Source organism: Protopterus annectens, chromosome 8.part0, assembly GCF_019279795.1.
Source record: "Protopterus annectens isolate FY-2018-M chromosome 8.part0, PAN1.0, whole genome shotgun sequence".
In the NCBI taxonomy this organism is placed as follows: domain Eukaryota; kingdom Metazoa; phylum Chordata; order Ceratodontiformes; family Protopteridae; genus Protopterus; species Protopterus annectens.
This window is the reverse complement of record NC_056741.1, coordinates 835,884,950-835,905,837: the sequence shown is the minus strand read 5'-3', so window position 1 is coordinate 835,905,837 and position 20,888 is coordinate 835,884,950. Positions and strand designations below refer to the sequence as shown.

General features: G+C 39.8%; 1 protein-coding gene across 1 annotated transcript in view; it reads right to left on the bottom strand.

Annotated features, from left to right (window-relative positions):
• Nucleotides 1-20,888, bottom strand: part of LOC122808351 (organic solute transporter subunit alpha-like) — a 187,600-nt gene that overhangs the window by 57,188 nt on the left and 109,524 nt on the right. Inside the window, exon 4 of the mRNA XM_044079317.1 lies at nucleotides 3,842-3,953. Within this exon, the coding sequence (XP_043935252.1) occupies nucleotides 3,842-3,953 (112 nt within the window). The remainder of the gene's footprint in view (nucleotides 1-3,841; nucleotides 3,954-20,888) is intronic.

The following is a 20,888-nucleotide window of genomic DNA, read 5'->3' as shown; positions in this document are numbered from 1 at the left end:
GTTATGGCTAGGCTTGTACAGGCCCTAGGGCCGATAGCCTAGTACCAACCTATGAACCTGTGAACTTAGAGAAAGGTGACACCAACTTGTTTAGATCCTGTTTTCTAACAACTTTTTCAGTTGATGCCTACACTATTAAGAATATTTTAGAAAAGAACTGGAAACTATTAACTAATGAAACGGATTTGAGAACAATTTTGGGGAATAAACCCACTTGTGTTTTCTGTAAAGGGCAGAACATAAAATCCCTATTAGAACATCAAGACAAACCACATAAGGCAGGTTACATGCAAAAATTTGGTCCATGTAAGTTTTGCCCCTACATATTAGAGGTAAATGAAACTTCTATAAATGGTATGAAATGAACAATTAGGGATAAATTCAACTGTAATTCTGACAAGATAGTCTACTGTGCCCTTTGCGAGTTTTGTCCATGTTTTTACATAGGCAAAACGGAGCGGAAACTAAAAAGTAGAATAGGTGAACATCTTTGAAACATTAGGGACCATTATGTAGTTAATGCTTTGGTGAAATACATCAATCAATACACTGACCATAAATTCAAGTTTATAGTGTTGAACAACATATCCCCTTCATTAAGAGGAGGAGCCTGGCCCTACCTTTTAGAAAAAGCCAAACCATTTTGGCAGATTAGGCTAGATTCTACACACTGGCCAGGCTTAAATGACCATTTATCTATATCTAGCCTTTTAAAGCTTAAGGCTTTATATAGATAAACAATCCTTTTGTCCCCACACTTGTATGTTTATTGTTTCACAATAACTAATGGGACAACGAACCTAGAATCAATTTAGAGTATATGCCCACAACTTTTCCATCTTGATCCACTGGCCTGAACCTAGTGTATTTTAGTTTAGTTTAGTTTAATTTTGCCTATTTCAGTATGATGACATGCTTAAGAGATGTGAAAGTAAACAAGTTAGAACTGAATGGGTATGACAAATGCTAATATATATTTTTTATTGTGAAGAAATTTTATGTACAGGATTTTGCATGTCTTCATGCGCTCGACCAATAATTATATGCCCTTTGGAAGCATTTGCACAATTGAATATATTTATGAAATGTTTAATATGCTTTAATATGTTTTTATTGCATGTTTTTTTAAGTATTATGGTAGTAACACAAGTTTTTACTGTGTAATATTATGTAATACCTTTATGTTTGTCATCTAGGTCCATAGCCTCTGGTTATGAGTACCATTCCCTTTAAGTCAGTATAGAGGCAATGATGTAATACCTGCTCTTTTATTTAAATGTAGTTTTAGCTCTTCTAAGCTTGTCTGATGAAGTTCCTGCATCATATTCAACTTGGGATGAAAGCGCTTACAAGCTTTCATTTGTTGTCTTAAATAAAACGTTTGCCTGCATCTGGTGTGAGCCGTCTTTTTTGGATTTATTGGTGGTTTTACAGATCCACTGAATTATTTTTACTAGGTATTGCCCCCCCTTCCAAATTCCTCTGTCCCTAAATCTTTGCAGTTATGGATCAGAATTTTCCTCTTCTTTATAGACTTTTTCTTAACATACTGGAAGGTTTTCCCTAGGGGATGGCCTATCAATCTTCTGCAGTATTCACACAGACATTCCTCCTGGTCCCCACCAAAAGTAAATAAAAAAGAAAATTAAACTCTTGGTAGACAACCATTCTCTATGGGTTACCCAAACAAAACCAGCTGGACTAATCTCTCTCACATGAGAGTGTCAAATAAGCCATCCACAAAAGGACCATGTGAAGTCTTGGTCATAAGGTGCAAATTCTCTCCAATATGGTTTCAAATAATTGGTGTTGAACCATTTCTTAGTCAATGTTTTGACAATGTAAAATTGTTATATCTCTTACCCCTAAAGGTTATCTCCATAAGTAATGTTCAGTCTTATTTTTTTCTTTTTATTAAATGTTACAGAATTCTATTGATAATAAAGAGATTGACACAATTAAAGTTCAACCTCTTTCTTCTAGGTAGAATTACTTTTGATGATGACACCTAGACTTAACATATATTTATAGGTGAATTAGATGTTGAATAATTGTTATTATACAATGAATACTCAGCAAAGCCGAGAAATGTGCATGCTGATTGGCTAAACCAACAAGCGTGCAAATTGTAAATCGGACATAACTAAATAAAAAAGTCCGTCCGGTAACATATCAAGCTGCGGCAACGAGTACTGAGCAAAACCAAATGAGAAAAAAAACAATCAGAAATACATGTAATAGCACTGTGTACTGCATAACATACAAATAGCAATCTGTAGTTATGTGTCTCCATCTGGATGTACAAAATCCTATATAAGCTAAGCTGCTGCTCTGAAGTGGGGGTTGTAACACTCCGGAAAATAAAGGTTCTTTTCTGTCAAACTGCCTTAGGTCATGTGTACCACAGCATCACATGAACTAAAGTGTAGCACAAACCTTGTGCATCATAAAAACAAAAACAAACAGAAAAATATGAACATGCATAATCTGCACAACTTCATTTATGGAGGGGGGGTGGTCAGGTGGCTCCAAAACACTATTGCATTACATCACAAAAGTTTTATTGGATTGTGTCTGTGGCCAAAGCATCCACACTAGTTTCTGGGCATACAAGAAAGGCCCTGAGGAATCATTTTTGCTGCATTTAATTTGTTTTTATTGATGTGCTACAAGTATTTTAAAAATAGAAAGGAGCACCAAAGTAAAACAGAAATATAAACCGTTTGGTGAATGGTAATAAGACGAGATTTCTAGGTAACCCTCAAGGAAAGATTAAGAATTTCTTGTCGGATATTACATCATAACTAAGTCTCAAGCTCATGTTTAAAAGTGTCTCTTTGTTTTTCACAATGCATTTTTGTACAATTTTGGAGGGTGTTTGATGAGGCTACCGAATAAACACTTTTGAGAATAAATAAGTAAAGAAAAACGTATATTCATAAACAAAGAAAGTGACTGCCCATTCACAGTGGTCACGATGGCTTTTATAAGCACTTGGTAGATGCTCAGGATACTTTAATGTTCATTGAAATATGACATTAATACAAGTCAGATTTCAAACCAACGACTCAAAATGTTTGTTGAATTACATGTATGCACCAACTTTATGGAAGGATGTAAATTAAAAAAAATAAATAAATAAAACAGTAAACATGAAGAAAAGTGTGGACTATTTTATCTCACAAAAAGTGGAAGAATACAGACTAAAGCAAACAAACACCTAAATAACAACAACACAAACATAACACAACACAAAACTAACAGCAGCAAACAAACACCTAAATAACAACAACACAAACATAACACAACACAAAACTAACAGCATTGTATAATGGCAATAACCCACGCTGGGTGTGGGTAATGCTGGATTTATCCACGGTTGGCTTTATTTGTTCACTCATGCTTCACCCTCATGACCAAACCACGCCAACCGTGGGTGAATCCAGCATTACCCACACCCAGCCGTGGGTTATTGCTTAAATAATTAACTTCTCTGTTCTGTCTTCCATCCCTGTATGTCTCTTCCCTGCTTATGGTCATAGGGATTTTCAGTAACACCTCTGAATTTGACATGTTAAAATGTGTGCTTCAGTAACAGCTTGGAACTGGACATGTTGTAAACAGTGGTTATTTGTTTTCTTAAACTGTTTTTGGTGCAAAAATAATATGTTAAAAAAAACATTACCAAAAATATTGTCAACATCTTAGCACAGAAATGGTGGGTAGGATGAATCCTATATGTTTCCTGTCACTGAATTATTGGAATGTTATGTAAATGGAAACAAATCATGTGGCTTACCAGAAATAAACCTCCCAAAGTGACAATGCAAGTAATACTTACGTCTCCATAGTCATATTTTTCATCTGTCCATAAAACCAAGCATAGAAAGAATAGGATTGTCCTCACAATTGATAGCTGGAACACTGCTAAAGTCATCCATCTCAGATTACACCTGTCCAATAAAAACATGAATAAGTGGTTATAGAGCATCCATAGGTGAATAAGAGAATTCATGAATAAGAGAATTCATCTGCTAGTAAGTAATTTATTTCTAAGTATATCATTCCATAAGTTATGGAAAACCAACTTTAAAAAGAATGGGAAAAAAATGACAATATTAATACACAACTCACAACTTTTTAGTTTTTGGGTTTTTTTTTTGCAAATAAACTCATCATTCACTTTGCATGGCTGCTTAGACAACTGAAAAATTGTCATACTTTTCAACTCCTTGTTAAAGAGTTTTTCACATTAAAGGCCATCTCACTTCATTAATGCTTCAGAAGGAAATCAATATGTATTAAAGTTAGCCATGCAGTGAAACCACATGCAAAGAAAATAGGATACTCCTCTTCAAATGAAACAAGTCCCCCCCCCAGCACATAGTGAAACACAAACTCATGGATTCCTGGTATTTCTAAAATTAAAACATTTAAAAAAATATGCAGCAAATACAACCACTTAGTGAAGAAGTCTGAAAATACACCAGAAAAGACATTTCCTTTTGTATCCATCTTCATATCTCTGTATCTTGTTGAAGAACAGAGACAAAAACAAGTAAACCCCCCACACTTTTCTCACTGTAGGTTTCCAGTATAATAAGTGAACATCAGCAAAATAATTCAAACAATATAATCAAAAGTCACAAAAATTGAAAGAAAACTGTAGTATCCTGTTATGTTCACTTGTCTCCTTATCAACATATTTTGCTTGACATGAAAATGAAGCTTCTACTGCATTCTTTTTCTCACTAAGCAGCTATTCATATAACCTAACATGCAAACCTATAGCGAAACATGAAGAATAATTGAAAAGAAATTACAAATTATGATTGCAAAGGTAATTAAATTCTATAACTTTAAAAACAAATAACATGAAATACTCAGCTTATAGAGTACCACTTGCTTTCTAATGTGAAGACACAGAGAACAATGCACAGATATAATTACATAAAATTATCTCTGAAATACAAACAAGTTCACAGCCTCGAGGCACTAAATGTGCCTGTCACAATGCACTGCACCCCAAATCAATAAGTGCTACAATCAGTATTTAAATAAAAAAAAAAAAACATAGAACAGCAATAAAACATGTTTAGGGTGTGGCTTATGATGTGATATGCTCATGCCTCAGTTTGATGATTCAAGCTCATTTATTAGAATATCATAGTATAACCAACAGTCTGACCATTTATAATAGCTATATTACATAATGGGTCTCATCTTAGAAGGAAAATCATCCAGTCACACATCTTGAAAGAATGTCCTTCACAAGATGTTGTTTCAAAAAAAAAAGAAAAGAAAAAAATTATATTTGAAAAAAAAGAAACCAGCCTTGTCATTATCTGCTAGCAGCAAGCTCCTCAAGCAACTCCTTCTGTAAGACATCAAAAGGAAGGAAAAAATTCTGACTTAAGCCTAGCCACATAAATTGTCACAGAAGCAAATGTGGCGACATTAGACACTCATACACACACATATGTCTACATGGCTCTGCAAATACACACAAAAGTATCCAAAGAAACACTCAAATAAACATAAATACACACACATACACACACACACACAGACACACACACACACACACACACAGACACACACACACACACACACACACACACACACACACACACACACACACACACACACTCGCTCACACATTCTTACCAGGGATAGCCTTTGGTCAGCTGGTGCCCTAGGCAAAAAAGCTCCAAAGCACCCCCATACCACCCAGTACCCCCATCCTGGTCTACCTACACAATATGGATTACTTTTTCTTACTTTTTCCCCACAGTTTGTCTTACTTTTATTTTCTTCTTGTATTTATTCAACATATTTTAAAGAAACTATTTCTTTAGTACAAAAATAAATAAATAAATACAGGATATAAGGGGGAGGGGTTATAAGGGCTGAAAAAGTGCCCCTGCTAGAGTGGCGGCCTAGGCGGTCACCTAGTTGGCCTATGCCTAAGGCCGGCTATGATTCTTACAAATCTGTTATGCATTACAGAAGCAAACAAAATATTCTTTCATATAAGGCTCTTATTGCATTCCAACAATCAGGCAACCGTGCATGGAAATGCTTTAAACTATTGCAAGACAGGGGAGGACCACACTAAAAACAATCACCAGCAATAACAAAGTCATGGAAGTGATGCAATTAGTCAGTTTTCTTTAATATGCAAGTTGCTTGCAGTAAATAAAGAGTTTTAACACTTAATGTTGCTGGCAATCGTTTTCAATGTATATTAGATTCCACCCATTAAACAATATCAGTATAAGCCTACAGATCATTGTTCACTTGTGCAATGTACTGATTCTAATTGCTCAATCCAAAAGTACACGATAAGGAACTAAAAGTCCCACCATATGGGAAGTTGAGATAAAAAACATAAGTACGATTATTTTTATATAAGATATGACATAATAGCATTAAATACATGTCCATGAATATTGCTGAGATTTACCCACTAGATCTTTGCCCTTATTGGTAAAGCACATTCTCCGTGGGTATATTCAGTAACAGCCATGGAAAAGAGATGGCTATTACATTAGTATAAACTCTGAGATGCAATACTTATGTTAGTTGGCTGAAAGTTATTTCTGTCTTTGTCCCTTACAAGCTTCTAGCAAGTGTTAAAAGACAAAACATACATATTGCAAATACATCGGATATAAATAAAAGGAAGGAAACCCAGTCTAGTTTTACACTTGATACACTTTTCTAAATGAACATGGTAACCTCTTTTTAAAACAGAAAACCTTTAACTAAGACCAAAATAATTTAAATGAAATAAACCAACTAAATTGTATTTATGCTAAAAACTCCTACATGTTTAAAATATACATATAAGCATTTGACAATGGTGAGCATTCAATTTTAATAAAGGCAGCAGGAAATTTCTTGTGAAATTTAAAAAAATAAATGCAAATCTGTATGGGACACACAAATGATAACAGTCTGTTTCATGAGTACTACTGAAGGAGTATGAGTGCTGCGAGGCTGATGACAAAATATTGAAAACTCTCAAAAAATATAAATCTGCATTTGCAAAATTAAATGCATGCTCATAATTTGTCTGGTTTTCAAAATTTTACTTAGATTTATCAACAAACTATTGCAATGAACTTATCTTGTGAACTAAAGTAGTCATCATTTCACTGGCATGCTTATAAGGTGACCTTGTATAGCAAGTACAAAAATATTCTGTTAAGCTGCTGAAAAATGGACTTCTAAACCTGAAACATGACAGCTATCACATTCACAGGTACAGAGACATAATGAGAATATAGTGCCTTTTAATTCAAAATATAAAAACGAAAGCAGCACTGCTTACATTATATTTATTAAACTAAACACATTCTTAACTTTGGATGTGTTTGTTTCCCCCCACAGGTTTCAGCATTTTATGACTTATATCTAATAAGTCAAAGTAACTGAAAATGTTTTTATACGGCATGGAAGGTGATTTTCTCTTTCCCCATGAAATTGTCGAATGCACAGAATGGAGACTTGCAGAACACTGAGTCGATAACACTGAAAGTTTAAAAGAGCAAACTCCTGGAATGGGGAATTTTGCCTCCGGGCAATTAACCACTTGGCCACCACTGACAAAATAAAATACTAAAAAAATTAAACCCACCGATGTGGGGGCTTTGCCCCCGCCACACACACACACACACATACACACACACACACACACACACACACACACACACACACACACACACACACACACACCCCTACTTAAATATACCAACTCCAAGATCAAACTACAGTGGAGAAAAGGGCAAAGATCTTCAGTAGTTGCCAAGTGGTTAGTTTCCCAGAGGCAAAATTCACCGCTCCGGGAGTTCGCACTTTTAAATTTTCGATGTTTTCAGCTTGCAGAACAGTGAGTCGATGTTCTGTGCATTCGACAATTTCAAAGAGAAATGATTTTATACATATCCTTCTTGTCAACAAGAATAATATTCTAGCAGTATATGAATATATAAATACAAATCCCAGATCCATAACTGTAAGATTTTTTTTCCAGTCAAGACAAACAGCTGGTATTAAAAACTGCCTGGACAAATTTACAGATTAAATTTAAAGACAATATAATAAGATTTGATAATGACTATTCATCAGCAGTGGTTTTGAAAAGAAAATATTATTTTCCTTTAATAAGAAAATTGAAGAAGAGACAAATCAAAGTGTATTTATTGTTTCCAGCTAGACTTCAGGTCTTTCTCTCCAATGGTACTAAAACTTTTGAAAATCTAGACTCAGCTGTATCCTATTTAATATCTAATAACATTTTAGACCAAGTAGAAGGAATGGAGTGGAGAAGTAGTTCATTAAAGAAACATGAAGAAAAAAATGGATGGAAAACCATTGATAATAAGAAGAAGAAATTAAAAGACAAATTGTTAACATTTCCCTTTTCTTTTTCTCTCATATTATTCAAATGTTACATCATTTTACACATGCAACAACATACAACAATAATTCACAACTCTGATACTAGCAATGCTCTTAAATAAAAGGGACATAAGCTTAAAGGCATAAGAAAGGTAATTTTTTTGTCTTTTTTCCACGTCACTAGATTATACCATTACAAAAGTATTTAACACTTATTCAGATTTTCTCATTAAAATTCACTTAGTAGTGATAGCAAAGATAAAGGGAAACAAAACAATTTAGTTACTATCTCTTTACAAGGTTTTATGACAGTTTAGATTGTTATTACAAATTAAGGTTTTATTCCTTAAGTTAAAATACACACATAGTATTTAAGTGCAGGATTAGGAAATTATTATATACAAATCTACAGTTAAATGGTTGTTTTTTATTGAATATTTACAACAATGTATATAATAAATGTGCAATGCTTGAATAGTTGTTTGCATTTGAATGACTACTGAATAGTAACTGTATACATAAATATCTACTTTATTTATTTTCATTTCCTTCACTTGGCTATATTAGAACTGGGTCTATGGTGTTGCTGTTAAAGGAAAGGAAAGGAGCTGGTTAGGATGATATTTCCGAGTGTTGGTGGTCTTTGTGTGGTGTCATGTCTAAGATGAGTAAACCTGCATGAAGTTACAGAAAAATGTTTACCTTATCTTGAATTTGAGCTACACTTTGAAATGCTCAGTTAGCTTATTTACTTCTTTCGTGGCTTCCTGCAGAGATAACAAGCTAAAACACCTTTTTTACTCGATTGGTTTAGATTCTTCAGTTCTAAACCTTGTTTTACACTATAATCCTGTTGCAAATGTGCAAATTGTTTCAAACTATGCAAGATGGTTTAGCAAAGATGTAATCAGTGGTGTCAAAGGTTATGCATGAGCCATTTCTGTTCGCATGCTATTTAAAATGATAATTACACCTTTTCTGTTGAATTATATTATTTAAATAAGTTAATTGATGAAAGATAAGCATTTAGTTCTAGGTAAACTTACATTCAAGATTTAAAAACTTTATAGTAGATATATAAGCAATAAAGTGTACTCTGGTTTTAAATCTTGCATATAAAACATGAAAAACTGGAACCACTGAAACTGGAAATGGACACAGCAAAAACACACAGGTATTTTCCAAAATTTTAATGGTGCTTCCTGGTACCTCAGCTAGGTGCCTTCAAGGCAATGATTTTCACACCATCCCAAATCATCTTATATAGCAAATGCATTCAATTATTCAATTCAAAATGACATCACCCAATTAAATACAGAAATTCTAAAACTTAACCCTACTTATTCCAAACTACATTTGAAGGCATCTAGCCGAGGTACAAGGAAGCACCATTAAAATTTTGGAAAATACCTGCACGTTTTTGCTGCGTCCATTTCCATTTTCAGTGGTTCCAACTATTTGTTTTTTGTTTTTGTGTTTTATTTATCATATTTTGTTAATAACAGAATGAATAGACAGTGTGACATCTGATTTAGTTCAATTTTGACACAAAAGACTTAGCAGTCTTTAATAAAAGGACATAATTATATCACCTGGCATTGATATCAACAGGAGAAGAATATGAATTAATAAATAAATATAATCTTTGGTCAGTCCAAAGAGCATTTTAGTGAAATAGACTAGATAGTTTTGGTGGTGGTACTGCGGTAGCATTGTCGCCTCACAGTCAGACGCTGTCCGGTTTGATTCTCAGCGAGAGCGTCTTTTGCGTGGAGACATGCGTGAATGGGCGTAACTTCGTTGAAGGTTGTGCATCAAGGCTGATTACTCGGCACGTAACAATCAACTACCAATCATTAGTGGACCGGAGTTCTACTGTGGCGACCCCTAACCGGGAAAAGCCGAAAGACACAACAAAAACAACAAAAGACTAAATAGTTTCAGTAATTATATACAATAAATACTATAAAAAAGAAATGTCATCAAATTATTTTTAAATACAGTTCTAAATTATTTGATACATAATATTCTTTTAGGAATAATCTTATGCCATTTGCATGAACACTGACAAACTGATCTAATGGCAATGGATGCTTTAAGAAATGATATACTATGTACAATGGAATGAAAAGCTAAACTTTGTTCATTTATAAATATATTGGTGAAAATTAGAATGATACACACTAGATAGCTCACCTATGTTTTAATGATGTACTAGTTAGTACTAACTCTCTCATGACAATTATCTAATACAGTTTTTTCCTTTTAAAAAAGGGAGAGAAAAGAAGAGTGTGCGCACATAAATATGTAAGCCACAGATGAGAGAGAGATACTTAATACAGTGGTTTCAGATATGATGAAGTCTTGCATATCCATATTAATAAATTATAAGTATCTAATGAGATAAACTTACTATCAATGAAGGACAATTCAAGATAGAAATGTTTATTGATTGAAGAAAGTTAATCAGATTTATTTACATACCCCTGGATTCACTAAGCCCTGCACGGCATGCATGATTAGTGTAAGAGGTAATGTTGGCAATATGGTGGCCTAGCGAGCCACATACGTGCCTGTTTGACGTGCACGAGCACTCTTGCACTAGTCCTGCACCTTCCCAGCCCCTGTACGCAAATTGCCCCATTTGCAGGTGAAAACCATACAAATGAGTAAATCTGCTATCCAGGAAGCTAGAATCAGGCCATGCAGGACTAGCGTAATCTGCAGAAATGTACTCGGTTAGTAACCGAGTACAGTTCTGCAAAATCCAAAACATAGACATGACAGCTCCAAATAAAGGCTGCATATCATTGAGGAAGCATGCCAATGGCCAAATATAAGGCCATTGGCTTTGCAAACAATACAAAAAGTAAAAAATTCAACCTTTATTTTATTTTCGCCGATCTCGGCTGTTTAAGCATAGGGCAGTGGCGTGCAAATGGGATCGGTGGGAAAATAAGAAAATAAACCTAAAACAAGCATTCTAACTAAAATCAGTATTCTGCCATGCAAGTCAATGGCAGGCAAAAGACAACCTGGCCAGTGAATAGTGGTTGCTAAGTGGGGAGGCTCAGTGTGACACATGTAACTATGTATTAGCAGGCAATCCTACGCAAATGAGGGGAAGGATAGTGAATCCCAGTTTTCACCAGCATGTGAGGCAGGTCCCAACAGTGTAACAGTATGAATAGCTGAGTGCAAGACTAGGAGGTAGGTGACATCATGGGTGGGTGTGTCAGACATACTGTAAGCAGATTGGAGGCCTGTGGCTCGGGTGTGCTCCTAGCATAGCACAGCTAAGCTAGGGGGTGTGTCAAAACCTGCCTAGCACTCTCTACAAAGTGTAAGCGGGTGTGTGTGCCATGCATTGGACTCTACAGGAAGAAGAATGAAGTTAAACCAGGAAATAGCAGCAATGTGCACATTTAAGCACTCCATTTGTGTGGCACGCACACGGGCTCAAACAGGGAGGCAATGGGAAGCGAAAACAGCAGTAGGAAGGTAATCAAGGAGAACTAGCCTAGATGGCAGGTGAAATGTATCATAATCAATTACAGAGGCAGCAGCCCAACCCAGAACACTACTATAAACTAAGCAAACACCTTCCTCACTGGTGTTTCCCACACTCTACACCACCGGTGTATACAAGCGGGAATATTTTAACAAACAAACCTACAAAATGAGAAGGGCTGCACAGGCAACATAGAACAACATGTGCAAGAGGCTGAGGGTGGTGAGGATGTGAATGCTGCCAGACAACCCACAGTGAGGAGATGGAGAAGAGTGTACAGACCCAGGGTAACCTACCTGGGGCTACATGAGCTGGAGATAGTGGAGTGGTATAGGGTGGACAGAGACCTCCTACAGCAAATAGTTGAGCTGTGCTGGCCACACCTGACACACCAAACTGACTGAGGGAAACCCATCAAAGTGGATGCCAAGGTATGTATAGGCCTAGTTATACTAGCCAAAGGTACCTCCCAAAGCACAACTGGGGATATTATGGTGATCTCACAGGCATCAGCATCCAGAGTATTACACCAGTTCCTGGATGCCATGTCAGCACATTCCAGTGAGCATGTATATTTCCTCAACACCCATGAGGTGTTGACCAGCAATATGTGTCTCTTCCACCAAATAGCAGAATTCCCTGGGGTAGTGGGTGCTATAGTCTGCACGCACATAATGCATCAAAGCACCACCCAATGAGCAGGACAGAGCCTCCATCAACTGCCAGGTCCTATGTGATGCCCAGGGCATTATAATGAATGTGTGTGCTGGCTGTCCTGGAAGCTATGATGATTCCCACATATGGCATCTGACGCAGCTGTACCAAAGGTCTGCCAATGGGGACATCCCCTATGGTCACCTAGTAGGGGATGCTGGGTACACACTGGAGCCATGGCTGATGACACTCATCAGAAGTGCACACACACCTGAACAAGAATGCCATAATGAAGCACACGCACAGGCCAGACGTATAATAGACCATGTGTTTGGGATGTTCAGGTCACGGTTCCGGTGTATGGACACATCTGGTGGAGCCTAGCAGTATTCACCAGCTACATGTACTCAAATTGTTATGGTATGTGCTATGCTATACAAAATGATCCTGCGGAAACAGCTGCGCGGGAACAGTATGGGATAGGGCCACACATCCCCCACCAATGCCAAGGCCTGCATAGGCACAGAGTGACCTGGAGGAGGAAGAACCTGAGCCTGCCCCAGTAGGCAAAAGGAGACATGCCCAGTATGCCCTGGCCTTGGCAAAGAAGCAACGCATAGCACATGCACTGACACAGTAGGGTCCCAGGGAATGACACCTCTCTCTGACTCGCACATACAGTAAAAGGGATGCCAAACATGACACCACCTGTGCTCAACCATGTATAGGTAGTGTACTATGTGCATCTGACATAGGCAGCCCTCCAGCACCATCCGCAAATCTGACACACCCACAAGGTAAGTCAATCAACCTACCAATTGCCAAATGGAGTAGAATGTGTTGTTACCTGTAGCTATGGTATAGATGCGAGCATGCAAGGAAATTGGGTGGCTGAATGTTACGGCAGCAGACAGTAGACACCCATAGTGGCATCCTGACATGTGTAACACATAATGGAGTCACCATATGTGTAACACATACTGGAGTCACCATAGTAGCCAGTACTACACAGGGTGACAAAACCCACTGCAGGTATTGTGCTTGTCCTGACAAGGAGCCATCCAGGGCTGTCCCACCCAGCACACAGCCAAAGGGCCCCAAACACATGAGGTGCATGTGCCACTCACTGCAGATACTAGCCACCAGTATCTGTCAGCATTACAGACTATATGGTGCATGTGCCAGCTGTGCAACATGACTGTACAAGGAAGTAGTCATCTAGCAGCAGTATACACGTATCTGTGACATATGACCCCGTGTGTGCCCGCATGTGGCGTGTCAACCTGTACATGAATGGGTATGGCCCATGCACACACCACCCTCCCCATAGCCCTACTATGACAAGCCTGCTGAGGTAATCCAATGTGAAATACACCTTTGGGAGAGTTGTAGCCCAGTAATCTCCGTGGTGCATCCCATAACTGTGTACTGCTGTAGTGTGATAAACTAGTTTGGTAGGAGGTCTAACCCCAGACTTGGCAACTGTCTATGTGAGTCTGTGTGTGTTTGTGTGCATGTCTGTCTGTCTCTGACTGTGTAGAGTGCAATGCTTTTTAGGGTACTCACACTCCTTACAATTCATAAACTCAACTTTGGCCTTTGGCAAGGCTGCTGATGTCACCCACCAAGACATACACCTCTGGGAAGGTTGTAGCCCAGTAATCTCCGTAGCACGTCCTGTAACTGCATACTGCTGTAGTGTGATAAAGTAGCTAAGTAGGTGTTCTAATCCCAGACTTGGAAACTGTTTGTGTGTGTGTATTTGTGTGCATATCTGTCTATGACTGTGTAGAGTGCAATGCTTTTTAGGGTACTCACAGTCCTTACAATTCAAATACTCAACTTTGGCAAGGCTGCTGATGTCACCCACCTAGAAATACACCTCAGGGAAGGTTGTTGCCCAGTAATCTCCATAGCACATCCTGTAACTGCGTACTGCTGTAGTGTGATAAAGTAGCTAGGTAGGAGTTCTAACCCCAGACTTGGCAACTGTGTGAGTGTATGTGTGTGTGTTTGTGTGCATGTCTGTCTGTCTCTAACTGTGTAGAGTGCAATGCTTTTTAGGGTACTCACACTCCTTACAATTCATATACTTAACTTTGGCAAGGCTGCTGATGTCACCCACCAAGACATACACCTCTGGGAAGGTTGTAGCCCAGTAATCTCCGTAGCGCATCCATTTACTGCATACTGCTGTAGTGTGATAAAATAGCTAGGTAGGTGTTCTAACCCCAGACTTGGCAACTGTGTGTGAGTGTGTGTTTCTGTGCGTGTCTGTCTGTCTCTGACTGTGTAGAGAGCAATGTTTTTTAGGTTACTCACACTCCTTATGATTAAAATACTCAACTTAGACAAGGCTGCTGATGTCACCCACCTAGAAATACATCTCTGGGAAGGTTGTAGCCCAGTAATCTCCATAGCGCATCCTGTAACTGCATACTGCTGGATTGTGATTTAGAACTGTGGTAGGGCTCCATCCCCACCCATGGCAGTTCTGGATGTTTTGTGTGTGTTTCAATGTCTGTATACGGAGCAATGCATTATAGGCTAGTCACACTCGGTACATTTCACATGGCCTACTTTGGCAATCCTGCTGATGTCTTTCATTGTGAAATACAGCTTTGGGGACTGGTTTCTCTAGTAATCCCCGTGGTGTGTCCTATAACAGCTCCATGCTGTAGTGTGATATAGCTCTCTATCAGGGGTTCTATACCCACACATGTCAGATGTGAATGTTTTGTGTGTGTGTCTCACTGTCTGTGTAGGGAGCAATGCATTTTAGGCTAGTCACCCACAGTACATTTCAAATGGGCCTACTTTGGCAATCCTGCTGATGTCATTCATTGTGAAATACACCTTTGGGGAAGGAGTACTTCAGTAATGTGTGTGTCGCGTACTATAACTGCATAGTGCTGTGGTGTAATAAACTAGTTAGGCAGGGATTCTACTCCCAAACATGATATGTATGTGTGAGTGTTTTTGTAACTCATATCCTGTGTAGAGGTGGTTGTGAGCATGTGGCCAATGTGGAGTGAGTTTTGCATATTTCTTATATGGTGGCCCTACTATATATCACAATGTCCACCATACAGGGATACCAGATGTGAAATACCAGAGAGGCTGGGGTGCAAAGTATACCCATACATATGACATCAAGGTCAGGCAATCACAGTTAGCAACTCCAGTATTACCCAGGCAAACTCCCAACCCATGTCTCATACACACACACATGCCTAGGCAACAGCCAATATGTGGGTAGTACACTGCATATTGGCCTCTGCTAGTAACTATGGAGTGATAGTAGTGGGCTACAGAGGCCATGTCACCATGTCCATCTGTCCAGTATCCACATACATGCTGACAGTGCACCTCCCCCATGTTCCACAATGGACACCTGCACCACCTGTGGTGACATCACATGTGACCCACAATGGACATACCATGCCTGACAACATGCCCTGTATGGACAGATGCCACTGACACCAGGGAATGATGTTAGCATGCTATCAATGTAGGTCCATAGTAAACCTGCTGCCCATTACCAGTCCCCGCCACAGGTGGGCAAGACTGGCACATATGATGCTAATCTGTGTTCATGACATGGGCCAGACACCCCAGGTACAGTTCCACATGTCACTGTAAATGCATGTGGGAGGTGTGTACATCCCAGACACCGTCCATGTCATGGACTAAGGTACACATACATGGCAAGCGATGCACAGCATTGGCCACACACAATAGTCACCCAGGTGACTGGATAGGGGATACAGTACCCACCTGTGTGGGTAAATATGGACACTACAGCCCTGAGACACAATGTGGACCATTGTCATGTAGCTTGATGCCAAGTTATATCCATTGCCTACCCTTGTATAGCCTGCTGCCACAGTTGACCACCACGCACCCGTACAGACATGCACTCATGCATGCCAGTACTGGCACCCTGTGTGTTTGACTGTGTGTTTCATGGTACGTATGTTCACATCCACACTCACTACAACCCCCATGGGCATACTGAAGCATGCTGTCTGATGTCAGACACCTCCACATACCCTTTGCCCATACAACGTCCGTATGACCCGTGTGGTGCATGTGATACCTACACAGTGATGTGTTGTGTCAATCCCACTACAGATGAGTTGTACTCCTGGCCATGCCAAGTGTGTTGATGTGTGTGCGCCCCTGTGAGAGTGTGGCTGTGTTGACGCTTGCACCTGCTCATGCGGACAGGCACATGTACATCACCTACCATATAGCTACCGTATCCCTGTTGTAGATGTCACTCACCATCACATATATGTTCTGAGGGCTCCACAACAGGTAACCCATGTGGTACATCCAATAACTGCATCGAGCTGTGATAGCACTACATAGTTGTCAGGGGTTTGATACCGTGTGCTGGTAGGTGTGTGACACAAACAAGCTGCAGTTTTACTCTCCCACCCCTCCCTGACATGTCTTTGCCTCTGTCTGCCTCTCCCACTCCCTCTCTGGTGGATTTAGAGACCTACACCTGCTTTGCTTAGGCAGCAGCATGTGTATTTTAAGTGATGCTCAGGATCAGCTGACAGTTTCTGCACAAATTGCAGCCCTCCCCTAGCTGACTGCCTGTGGAACAGCTGTGGTAACAGTCTCATAGCGAATTGCATGGAAACACACTCCAGTATTTAGGAACATCATGTTGGTGTTGGCCCTTGTCGTTCACTGTGAGCAGGAACTAGATCTGTTGGTTGGCAAACAGCATCTGAGATGGATTGTAAATTTACCTCTAACAACATACACTGTGGAAACAGGGCAACACACAGGAGGGGGGGGTGTGCCTGACCTGACTACAGACTGTAAGTGCTGCTGTACTGTATGTGGAATACTGTTGGTTTAACAGTGTGTATGTGGATATGACTTTCCTACATGTCTCCATACCTGCCATGTCAGTTCTATGTTTATGTGGAATCCCCATATGCAGGGTCAGTTGCAGACAGGGCAGTATGTTGTGCCTTTGGTTTCATGTGTTACGAATGAAGCATCTATCTGTGGACTGCAGACAGTAGTGTGAGGATTGCAGTCTGTAGATGGTGAATGCTGTGACAGTTACCAGCTTCTTATCCTTCATAGGGCATATGTTGCCACAAACCCTGTTACAACAGTATATGTATGAGGTTATCACAGCAACATGTCATTATTGGCCCTGTGTATGTGCTGCCAGACACAACTCTGTCAACCTGTGTACATATGTCGTGCATGATGTGGTGCATATGTGCTGGACACCATAAGTAGTGCCATCATATCTGCTATCAAGCCAGTGAGATATCAGACTTCTTCACATGTTATGTACAGTAGAGGTTATATGTGGTGACATAACCTGGACATTCTGTGGATGTTTGTACAGTCCTGCTTGTGTGTGGGCATCAATGTTACAGACAGCAGGTAGCAATACCTCTTACAGGAGAACCGGCACACTCAGGGCAGCTACATATTTGTAGGTTAGCCTCAAATTTGCTTACATTGTGTACACAGTGCTTACCGTCACGCAAACACAAACCTCCGCTTACATCTGCCTACAGATAGTTTGCATCAGATTTGCTGAGCCTATAAACTTAAACTCACACAAACCTCTGCTTACATCTGCCTACAGATAGTTTACATCAGATTTGTTGAGTCTGTAAACTTAAAGTCACACAAACCTCCAGTTACATATGCCTACAGATAGTTTGCATCAGATGTGCTGAGCCTGTACACTTAAACTCGCTTACCAGTGCTGACATATGCTTACTACAGCTTATTGCTGCTTAACCTAACTACTGCTTTATGCATTATGATACCAACACCTCACATGTGCATTTCCTGCAGTACTCTAGGTTTTATATATATATATATATATATATATATATATATATGTATATATATGTTATTTCGTGGGTGCAGTACTCCAGTTCATATATGTTATTCCATGGGTTATGCAACATACATATTACCCATAACGTGGTTTGGCATGGGAAATGGTATATCTCAGTACCTTCCCTGTGTCCCCCCTCCTTTCTCACTGAGATCCACGAGTCGGTCCCATTAGTACGGGTTCATCCAACCCCAGCATGCCTTGGTCCAGAATATAATACCCATCATTCCCTTCCCCCCATTCCTCCTCCACATCAATCAATCCTTCCTAACAGGTTCCAGCTGAATCTAACCACACCACTACACATTGCCCACTCTCCACCTCTTGGGACCCTTCACGTGAGTTTTGCCAACCCATGGATCTTCAGGCTTCCCACACATGTAGTCCGCAAACATACATTACCATCTTTGCTTGCCTTTGAGGCATGGTATGTTACCCCGAGGACTCTCTTTAGCAGAATTTTTGGGGTCATCCCACCAGGGATGAAGATGCATTTGTTTAAGATTAGACTTAGCAGGTTGACACTGTGTCTCCCACTGGTAGTATCCTGCCAGTAGTCTGGGAGGCAGTGTTGTGCTATGCTTAGTGGTGCATATTATTTGTATGCTTGGTATTTGCCTTTTGGTATTGATTTCCCCTTCATTACATGTTATATATGTGTCTTGTATCCTTGAGACATGTGTACGTACACTGTATGGGGACCTGGGAACTTCTACACTTAATTACAATAACACCTCACATCTGGACTTACCGCAGTACTCCAGTTCACATATGTATGTTCTGTAGTCAGTTATGGCACATATGACTGTCTACTGATGCCTTTTACAGATTCAGTTTGGTTATACTATGGTGAGGATATGTTTACTACTACCTCATTCTTCTGTACTTCTGTGATGGTTTGGTGGATAGCTACTGGGACTATGGTGTATAGGGTCCACGGTTCATGACCTGCATGGCTGTTTATTTTGTTTTTGGGCTGACAAAGGCCCATTGGATGCAGAGTGATTAAGGCCCTATAAAGCAGTTGTAAGGCCTTAAGCCTGCTTACTAGTGCATACATATGCTTACTATTGCTTATTTGTGCTTACACCTGCTTACTAGTGCCTTATTCCGTCTGACACTGATACATCACATGTGCATTTCTTGCAGTACTCCAGTTTATATATATATATATATATATATATATATATATATATATATATATATATATATGCTATTTAGTGGGTTTTGCAACAAAACTACTGGTTATAACGTGAGTTGCCATGTAAAATAGACTGCGCTACAGTGGGACTCGAACCGGGAATGCCTGCTCATCGGTCAGATGCTCTACCCACTACACTATTGCTGTTCTGCTTCATTTGCATATTTCTACCATAATGTCATACCCATGTTTCCTTCCTCAGCCCCCGGGCTCCACATACACAGCATCCATCCATTCTCCAGTTGCTAGCCCACTCATACCACACCTCCACACATTTGCCTCTCTGCACGTCTCGGTACTCCTCCAGTATACTGTATCGACCCAAGCTTCTGCAGACTCTTCATCTGTTTAGTCCACGTACATACGAGCCTTCCCTTGATCCTCCTCCGATACTGGTGGAGACATCGATGTGACTCACAATTTTTGGTTCGTCCCACCAGGAGTAGACTTATCTGGTCTACACTGTTTCTCCCACTGGTAGCATCCTGCCAGGGGTTTCAGAAGCAGTGGTTTGCTCACACACCTGGCCAGCCTCATCTCCCCGTTCCGTGGAACCAACGCCCCAGGTGTGACATTCTGTGCATGAAGCACACCCACACACCCCCACAGCGTGCACCATTTTTCATTATTCTCTTAGGTATTATGCAAGACTACTGTTCTCACAGTATGATTGGACAGGCACTTTTCTTTGATACACACAGACTGCTCAAAATACTGTGATTGAGCAATGTACACATGTTTGCTGGTATTAATCTACATACTTACATACATTTCCTATACTGTTGAATGACTGTGCTGGATGATACGTTTGTGATAGCAGCTGAATGTGTATCTGTCATGGCTTAGTGGTAACTCACTTAGACTATAGTGTGTAGGGTCAGGGGGTTGCAACCTGGGAGTGCAGATTATTTTGTTAATGGGCACGATGAGAGCTGTTGGCTACAGAGTGACTAAGGCACTGTAGAGCAATTGTAGGCGAGTATGCGCTGGTTTGTGTGAGGCTCAGCATTGCTGACCTCTGGTTGCGGCGTCTTACACTGAGTTAGCTTCTACATTGCTTAACCAGTGTGGGCATTGCTTACCACCACCCAAACAGGCTTAAAACCGCTTGCTCCCACATACCCCAGTGCTACTTCATGTATTTAGTTTACATTTGTTGACTGGGACAATCTGACTGGATGCTTGTCCATTTTCAGTGGTGGCCCAGTGAGTAGTGCTCCACA